At 37.2% G+C, this 10112-nt stretch overlaps 1 protein-coding gene across 5 annotated transcripts in view; it reads right to left on the bottom strand.

The window, feature by feature from the left end:
* Positions 1–4643: 4643 nt before the first annotated feature.
* The window catches only part of Ccdc181 (coiled-coil domain containing 181), a 29720-nt gene continuing 24251 nt past the window's right edge, over positions 4644–10112 (bottom strand). For 4 of the 5 annotated variants that reach the window (XM_048358119.1, XM_048358121.1, XM_048358117.1 and 1 more), the window contains exons 5-6: positions 6907–7061; positions 4644–5828 (exon numbers count right to left, since the gene is read on the bottom strand). In XM_048358119.1, the coding sequence (XP_048214076.1) occupies positions 5666–5828; positions 6907–7061 (318 nt within the window). In that variant the 3' untranslated portion in view covers positions 4644–5665. The remainder of the gene's footprint in view (positions 5829–6906; positions 7062–10112) is intronic. The other variant, XM_048358120.1, reaches the window with a different exon arrangement.

The raw sequence follows: 10112 nt of genomic DNA, 5'->3' as shown, positions 1-10112 counted from the left end.
GTAAACCCATTTTTCAAGTCTCTCTCCAATCTGGGACTGTTCAAAAACTTTCTGCCTATGCCCGTGAGATCCAGTGTTTCTCTTACTCTTCATACAGGTCTGGCATTGAAGTCTTCAATCCACTTAGAGTTATTAGTACATGGTGACAAACAGGGATCCACTTTTAGTTTTCTGCTCAGTTTTCCCAACAGTAATTATTGAAGAGAAGCTATCTTTGTTCTACTATATATCTTTGGCTTCCTTCCAAATATCAGATAACTCTTTAAGTGTATGGTTTTAGTTCTGGGTCTTCTAGTCTGTTCCATTTTGTGCCAATTCTAAGCTGTTTTTGTTGTTATAGCTCTGTAGTAGAGCTTGAGGTCTGGGATTGTGATAACCATCAGCATGGCTTTTTTTGTTTTGTTTTGCCTAAAATTGCTATGGCTATTTGAGGTTTTTTGGTGTTACGAATGAATTTTGTTTTGCTTTGTTTTGTTTTTGGCCAGTTCTGGGTCTTGGACTCAGGGCCTGAGCACTGTCCTTGGCTTCTTTTTACTCAAGGCTAGCACTCCGCCACTTGAGCTACAGCACCACTTCTGGCCGTTTCCTATATATGTGGTGCTGGGGAATTGAACCCAGGGCTTCATTTATAAGAGGCCAAGCACTCTTGCCACTAGGCCATATCCCCAGCCGCTTTGTATTGTTTCATCTCAGTAAAGAACTTCATTGTGATTTTGATGGGGACTGCATTAAATTTGTAGATCATTTTTGGCAGTATGGCCATTTTTATAATATTAAATCTACCTATCCATCATCATGGAAGGTCTTTCCAATTCTTGATGTCATTTTTCCTTCAAATTTTTATTGTTTTTGCTATAAAGAGCTTTTGTTTCTTTGATTAGATACTTTGAGACTATTGTGAATGGTATTTTCCTGATTTTCCTCTCTGCTTGTGCGTTGTTGGTATACAAAAAAAGCTGATTTTTTTTATGTGTTTTGTATCCAGCTACTTTGCCAAACTTATTGATAGGCTCTAATGGCTTGGGGATATGGAGTCTTTTGGGTGGACCTAGAACAAATCGTGTTCAGTGAGGTTCAGCCATGCTCAAACAGCACATCTCATATGTGGAGACTAGATCTAAAATACAATTAGCCACATACATTATATAGATCTCCAGGCATTCACATAGAGTGAGAGCAAAGGAAGACACTTTTAGGAAAGGAACAGAAAGGCGCAACACCTATGTGTCGAACGTTTACTGGAATGGACCCCAGGAAGGAAATGGAAAAGTTTTCTTTCTGCTTTTTTTTTCTTTTTGTCTATATGTCTTTGGGAGTGTAAAGTGAGGCACAGAAATGGAGGGACAAAGGGTAAACAAGTGCAGCAATGGTACTCACTAGACATTGTTGAAAATGAACTATATGACTTGTGGGTGGGATGGGAGGGAAACACTGGGAGTGAGGGAAGATGTGACATTCTCCATAAGGAAATGTACTCTTTGCCTAACTTAGGTAAATGTAACCCTTCTATTTAATAAAGATTTTTTAAGTTCTTTGAAAAAATACACATCTGTTGCCAGATTGACTTCAGAATGTACAAGTAAGTAAAACCAGAAATTGAAAGTGGAGATGCTACAAAGGAAGGACACCATCAATAATTTGGATGAAATAGAAAAAAAAAATCTTAAAAGTCACAAATTACCAAAACTGACTCAAGAAGACATAGAAAATCTGAATAGATCCATAATAAATGAAGAGATTAAGTCAACAACCAAAAGTTTATCAACACTGAATAAACCTAATATGAAGGGTGAAGGGGAGTTGGTGAATATATGTGTAAATGTTCATCAGCCTAACATTTACCACTTGTGTACAAGATGTTGATAGGGAGAATGGTAATGTGAAAGAAGTATATGAGAACTCCATGCTTTTATCCAGTTTTGTTGTACACCAAATATTTGCTGTAGAAAGCTCTATTAAATTTATGTCTATTTTTTAAAAAAATATCTAGGACCAAAGATTTTCACTGGTAATTCTATCCAACATTTAATGAACAGCTCCAGCCTTTTATTTCTTTACAAAACATTGAAGACAAGGCCTCATCTCTAAAATATATGCAGAACTAATTCTTCTAGTTGAACTAATTCTTTGGAAGAACTAGTTCTTCCAAAACAAAACCGCAAAGAACCAATAGCCCCCTCATCAAGTGGGCAAAAGACTTACAAAGAGACTTCTCTGATGAGGAAATGAGGCCAAGAGACATATGAAAAAATGCTGTACATCACTGCCCATAAAAGAAATGCAAATCAAAACAACACTGAGATTCCATCTCACCCCAGTAAGAATGTCCTATATCAAGAAAACTAACAATAACAATTGTTGGAGGGGATGTGGCCAAAAGGGAACCCTACTTCATTGTTGGTGTGAATGTAAACTGGTTCAGCCACTCTGGCAAGCAGTATGGAGATTCCTCAGAAGGCTAAATATAGAACTCCCCTATGACCCAGCAGCCCCACTTTTGGGTATCTATCCAAAAGACCACAAACAAAATCACAGTAATGCCACCAGCACAACAATGTTCATCGCAGCACAATTTGTCATAGCGAGAATCTGGAACCAACCCAGATGCCCCTCAGTAGACGAATGGATCAGGAAAATGTGGTACATATACACAATGGAATTTTATGCCTCTATCAGAAAGAATGACATTGTCCCATTTGTAAGGAAATGGAAGGACTTGGAAAAAATTATACTAAGTGAAGTGAGCCAGACCCAAAGAAACATGGACTCTATGGTCTCCCTTATTGGGAATAATTAGTACAGTTTAGGCAAGTCATAGCAGAGCATCACAAGGCCCAATAGCTATACCCTTATGATCACATAAGATGATGCTAAGTGAAATGAACTCCATGTTATGGAAACAATTGTTATATCACAGTTGTAACTACTTTCAATGTCCTACGTGTATCTGTAGCTTCTATTATTGATGATGTTCTTGTAACACCTTCCTGTGGTTGTACCTACACTATCTCTGTAATCTGAGTATATTGGAAACCATGTATACTGGTATTGGAAGTAGGAAATTGAAAGGGAATACCAAATTTGAGAGACACTGGGTAAAAACAGACAAACAACTCCAAAAGCAATACTTGCAAAACTGTTTGGTGTAAGTGAACTGAACACCTGGGGGAGGGGAGGGAAAGGGGGAGGAGGGAGGGGGGTATGAGGGACAAGGTAACAAACAGTACAAGAAATGTATCCAATGCCTAACATATGAAACTGTAACCTCTCTGTACATCAGTTTGATAATAAAAATTTGAAAAAAAAAAACACTGAAGACAAAAAACATTAACTCATGCTATGAAGCCAGTATAGCCTAATACCAAAGACAAAGACCAGAAGTTAGCATTATTACAAGCCAGACTCTTCAGATGAGACAGGAGGACTATAAATTGGGGGACATCCCAAAGGAAACACTGTCTCAAAAACAAAATAGAAACAAAAAAACCTAGAGGAATAGCAAGTGGTAGAGCACCTCCCTAATTTACATGATACCAAGGCTCAACCAAGTAATCCTCCCCCACCAATATTAGACTAAAATCACTAGATGAAAAAAATTTTTGCACAAATTCCAAGTAAACCAAATGCAACATACTAAGGAGATTATACACCCCAATCAAATAGGATTTATCAGGAATCAAGAGTGGTAAAGAAAGGACAACAGAAAAAAAAAAAAAAAAAACATGACCATAACCAATTCAGTTAACTCAGCTGTCATAAAACATGGTAAAACTAAATATCCTTTAAAAATGTAAATATCCAGAAAAATGGGGATAATACAGTTGTGGTAATACCAAGCAGCTCGTATAGACATCCTGGTACGATGGCCACTTTCACAATTACTAGATATTCATGGGACCTTGAGCAGAATCACTGCCAAAAATATAAAAGGATATCCAATTTGGAAAATAAGTAATACTATTCTTCACACATGACATGATCCTCTACATGGAAGGTTCCAAATAATACACTAAAGAATATCTATTAATAAAGGCAGAAAAAAAGCATAAAGTGAGTATACAAAATCATTTGTATTTATGTATGACCCCAAATAGCCAAGTCCATTTATAGTAAGTTCAAACTAGACAATGAATGACCCATGCATTGAAAAACTACAAAGCCATTGCACTTAAATATACATCCTGTGTTCATAGACTGGAAGACAATACTAAGAAATAATATCCAAAACAATTACAAATTCAACACAAATTCTATCAAAATTCTAATAGCCTTTTCTTTTTACAAAAATGGACAAACTGATCATGAACATGTGGAATTGCAAAGCCTCTGAGTGTAACTGAAACAAAGTTGAAAGAAAAAGTTGGATTTGTAACTTGAATTTCAAACCTCAAACTAGAAAGCTATCATTAAAATGTGCCAATGATGGGGCTGGGGATATAGCCTAGCGGCAAGAGTGCCTGCCTCGGATACACGAGGCCCTAGGTTCGATTCCCCAGCACCACATATACAGAAAACGGCCAGAAGCGGCTCTGTGGCTCAAGTGGCAGAGTGCTAGCCTTGAGCGGGAAGAAGCCAGGGACAGTGCTCAGGCCCTGAGTCCAAGGCCCAGGACTGGCAAAAAAAAAAAAAAAAAAAAAAAAATGTGCCAATGGAATAAAGGTTGGGCATGTAGATCCTGGTATAGAATTGAAGGTTAAAAAGTAAACACATCTATGATCAGTTTTCAATAAGAGTGGAGTTTATTCAATAAGAAAAGGATAATCTTTTCAAAAACTGGTGCCACGACAATTGTTTATGCATGTGCAAAACAGTGGAAGTGAATCCCTATGTGTCATTGTGATGCAGTAAGAAATCTCTATTTTCATCATGTCCCAATTTCTGTCTGGCATACTTCTAAAACATTTGTAATATCACAAGTGGCACGTACTGTCTATGTAGTAATGATCTCACTAATTACTGGGGTCTCAGTAAAGGGAAAGTTGCTAGTGTCTGTGAATTAACTACACATGTCTAGGTGTTTTGGCTTTTCATTCAGAAAAATTAGACAAATGGGCTAGTCATGGGATTGTGTTACTTATGTAAAACATTTGCAACAATACCAGGTACATTTTAAGTGCAATAAAAGCTGGCTAAAATAGCTAAAATACTATTATGAGGCATACCTGAAATACTATTATGCATACTTTGTCTTTTTAAATGTTAATAGCTGACATTAGTCCTACACTATTTAAATTCAAAGTCAACATAAATGGGATTTTAATATATGGCCTTAGAAAAGGCTTGATGAAAAAGTTACTCCTTTTGCTTTATGAAATGTTCTGCTGCAATTTTTAATGATAATAGGTATGATAAATAGCAATTTGTCCCTATTTTGTATCTTTTCCAGATAGAAATGTTAATAATTTAGAAGTAGAACAGTTCATCCACTGATCCATTTGTTGCATGAACTAAAAAACTAAAAAGATGGCACAATAAATTCCAACACTGTGAGAGAAGTTTATTTTCTTTTAGTGTTAAAAAAAACAAATTTAAATTCACCACCAATATCACCAAAAAACAAACACCGTTTCCACAATTTAGAATATTACCAAAACACAAGAGCCGTAAGAAATGATATCCAGATTCTGATGACAGCAGGTGCCAAATGAAGTATTTAATAGACTCTTCAGTTGTACTGATCAGTAAAACGAAAAGCTTTGGCTTCTGACATAGTATATAGGTGGTTCTGTATGTGTTTAGTACGCCTGGCTTCTAGTCGGAGCTGTCTAGCTCTCTCTTTGACAGCTTGTTGTTCTGCTATTTTTTCTATCCGTTTCCTTCTGAGCCATCTGCAGGAAAAGGCACTTGGTAAGTATCACCTAAATACATGGTAAGTATCAGCTAAATACATTTTTCATGCTATAAAGTTAGGAAAGTGACCATTTTTACCTTAAAATATTATCACAACACAAATTATTAAAGTTTCAACAGGAAAGTATGTACCCAAGGCTTACTCAAGAAAGTATATTTGGAAGCAAATGTGAAATGAAGTTTGCCATGAGTAAACTGACAACTTAATTGGCTTTTTTACTAAAAAGCCTAATGTTTTAAATGTGTTACAAGTAAGTATTTGGTAAGATTAAAAATAACTCTTTGGCAATAGCTGTATTTTAAAATAGTACATATTCATGTTAAAAACACTAGCAGGATGCAGAAATGCTGCCTTAATCTTCCTAGTAAAAAAACTATAGTGCTCTTGCTTTTTAGTACATGAAATAGTTCTTCCTTAATATGAAAAAAAAGCACCTCAGTTTGGAAGCATAAAATGTGGTAAAGAAAGAGTCCACACTCCACTCAAGTCTATAAATCTTGCTTAGTTAAAATACCATAAAAATAACTATGTACCCATAAATTTGGTAATATATCCTCTATATAATTGTATAGAGAGGTGTATATATAGACTTTTCGTATGCTCCTGAATTGGCTACAACTCTAAACAACTACAAGCAACTACCTCTTAGTCAAATATCCATCAGTTGGGGGGAAAATGTGTATGGAATGGGCACCCCATGATATTTACTAGTAAAATAAGCAGATTGAAGTACAGTAGGCACAGTATTGTTTCATTATATTTTAAAATCATAAATACACACGGAATAGATGACATGCATTCCAGGTCTAATAGTCATGATTATGATTTATGAGTAATAAAAATGTAATATTTCCCTTTTCTCATTGGGCAATTACTGTTTACATTATAATGAGTGGCAAGGGTAGGAAAAGGAATCCAAACAAGTGGACTCTCTCCAAGGCTTATTAACAATATTATGAGTCCAAGTCTATTTTCTCAGGAGTTAATGACATAAAGCAGTTTTACCCAAATAAGAGTAAGAGGATAGGTATTTTTTGTAAAAATGTTCTGCTTACTGTTTAAAAGCCCTTTCACGGCCTTCTGTTCCTTGAAGGAAGAATAAGCATTCCTCTTGCTTTCTCAGTTCTTCTGATTTTCTTTCTTTCATTTGCTCATCATGCTTTTTCTTAAGCCACAATCGAAAAGCTAGCTGTGGATCTCTGTTTGCCTGCTGATTAGAGAATCAAGTTTTGCTTAATTTAGATAAACTAAAACTACCATTTGAGGCCCTGCCTATGGAACCGTACAAGAATGTCTTGCTCATGAATTTTTTTAAAACCCTAAATGTACAGCCTGCATTCCTAGTATCCAAGTCAAATGCATCACCCTAGAGTTGAAGGCACTAGTTATACTTCTGTCAGAAAAGTCAACCTTGAACCTACTGCTATCTGGATCTTTGCCGGGCTTAGCTCTACCTCCTTCTGTGTAGAGGTCCTGGGCCTGTCCACCCTTATCGTGTGGTTCCCTATTGCCCTCAGCATATCCTCTGGCCAGTAGGAATTGACTGCGGGGGCGAGGTTCATGTGTAGCCTCAGTCCTGTGGTTGCGGGAAGCCCTCCTCCTCCCTATCCCCACCAAGGAAGCAAGGCACGAGTAGGCTCCCGGAGAAGCTTCAATGAGCATTCTGGTTTATTCAAGGGAGGGGCTAACAGTCTTATACCAGTAATGACACATGAAGGAGAGGGAATGGCCAGGTGCTAACAATAGGCTAATGAGCGTGTCCATCACGGGGATGTCATGGAACTTCCTGCAGAGGCGGAGACCTCTTGGCTCCGCCTCCTGTGTCAGCCAGTGCCATTACAACATGCGTTCACCACTGAGAGGCGGGGGCTGGTTTGGCTTCTCTCCCAGTTTCGGAACTGGAAGGAGGTGGGACAAGGCAGCTAGCAGCCGCCCCAGGTCTTAAAGGAATAGCCAGCCCCTACAGCTCTTGTCAAATTGAGAAGACAGGAGATAAAGATAGATAGATAGATAGATAGATAGATAGATAGATAGATAGATAGATAGATAGATAGATAACAGTGCAGTGCTTTTCTAGCATGTACAATATACTGATTTCAACCTCTAGCATTCTCTACTCCAAAAAAACCCACATCTTGAGATAATCAGTAAATAAAGTACAAAAAGCGTGATTTTCAAGGTTGAACTCTGTTAAATAAAATAATTTTGCACAAAGAATTGAAGAGAAGTTGGGAATAGGCAATAAGAATAGAGTTAAGGTCTTTCAAACAGCTTCTAAAAGGGCTCCATGAAATACAATTTGTAAAACCATTCAACACTTGTGTTGCTTATCTTTTCACTTACTACTTTTTCCATTTTAAGAATATCTGTCAGAGCTACTTAATTGCTAAGCTCGGCTTCAAAACTGTAGTTACTACTTGGCATGGCTGATAATAATCCTAGCATGCCAGGAGGATCTGAGTCAGGAGGATCATTAGTTTGAAGCCATCCTGGGCTATAAAGAAAGAGCCTGTTTCAAAAATAGAGCAAATAACACTGTAACCATTGCTATGAAAGGCATAAGGGTTAGAGTTCTGATAAAGTTTAACAACCCTGAGCATTTTCACCTAAGAACAAGCCAGCAGGAGTACCTTACTTCATAGTCCCTCAGACTTTCTGATGGAATTTTCTAACATTATTAGAAAACATCTTGTTTGGAGAAATGAAAGAGAAGAAAGAGACAAACTGGGGTTCTTTAACCTTTGAAGAAGTATGACTAGTAAGGTGGATGACTAGCAAGGTGGATACCGAGCAAGAACACAAAAGGAAAGATGGACCTGATTCAAATACAACTTCTACTACACAGAATAACTTTTCTTCAAGCTTGCATTTTCTCCTATAACCTATATTGCCAAGCATGCTCCAATCTAATTTATAAGATCCATGTGTGTCAGTATCTTTGCTATACAAGTGACCTGTAGAGAGAGATCTCTGAATCTGAAGGATCAATGCTGGACATCTGAAAGTCTAGAGATAAATGAAGATGACAGAAGTGTACCTGGAATTAAAGATCAAAAGAATCAAAGATTCAGGGAGGATTCAAAGAACAGGAATGATGGGTATCCCTGTTCTTTCATTAGTTCAATACATTTGTAGAGTATTTTCTACATAGGAGACATATAGATACTGTATTGCATTAATGACAGAAATAAGTGCCCTTCTTTCACACCTTCTCTGCCTACAATGTACACCACAGGATGTTACCTCATTTAAATTAAACTTTAATTTTAAATTTTAATATTGATTAAATAGCTGCACTCGCAGCTACTCATGAGGCTGAGACAGGAAGATCTCTTGAGTCCAATTCTAGACTAGACTGGGGGATATTGCAAGACCTAATGGCAAATCTCATCCATGGCTAAGATTGATGGGAATATTTTGGAAACATACAGAGAGGTAACAACAAAATCCTCCTCCCTTCCTCTTTCTAAAAAAAATTCAGAACAAGAATTATGAAGATAAAATTTGAATTACAAAGTAATTACTAATAGATTAAACCTTTATTACAAAAAAGTCTTTGGATTGTGAGATTCTATATCCATACATCACACACACACACACACACACACACACACACACACACACACACACACACACAATTTGGCTCTATTAAATCTGGCAATCTAACAACTTCTGGGTCAGTGTTCCTCTCCAGGCTATCCTAGGTAGTATTTATAACTACCTGGAGGAACCAACCAACAACCAGCCTCATAGACCTTTGATTTTGTTTCTATTTGATGACTTTCTCCATGCCATGCACCATCCTCTCCTCTAGCCACATCCATGACACTACAAACTACTCCATCTCTGAAATCACTGTCTAATTCATATCTCCAGCCTCAAACTCTCTATGATCACAAGACAAATGTCTCCAGTTAATCTACAACATCCTCACCTGAATCTTTCATGGGTATGGGAAAACTCAACAGCTTACTAACTGCCATGATAATGTCTCCAAACCTACTACTCCCAGACATGGAACCATTTCCCACCAAACTGCTCAGAAGAAAATCTGATATATTCTTTTTTATCTCACATACATTATGTAATCAATTACTAAAACATACCTCAAATTTCTTTATCTCCTGCTGTAACCCTAATCTAAGGTGCCATCACTTCTCACTGAGATGAGTATATCTGATTTCTAATATTTGCTCTGAACCTTTCCAATTCATAGCAGACTGAAAGGCAACTCTGTGGAAGAACATCCTCAAAGTGCTGC

This window comes from Perognathus longimembris, chromosome 11, assembly GCF_023159225.1.
Source record: "Perognathus longimembris pacificus isolate PPM17 chromosome 11, ASM2315922v1, whole genome shotgun sequence".
Taxonomy (NCBI): domain Eukaryota; kingdom Metazoa; phylum Chordata; class Mammalia; order Rodentia; family Heteromyidae; genus Perognathus; species Perognathus longimembris.
The sequence above is the reverse complement of the archived record's forward strand: the minus strand, read 5'-3'. Positions and strand labels throughout refer to the sequence as shown.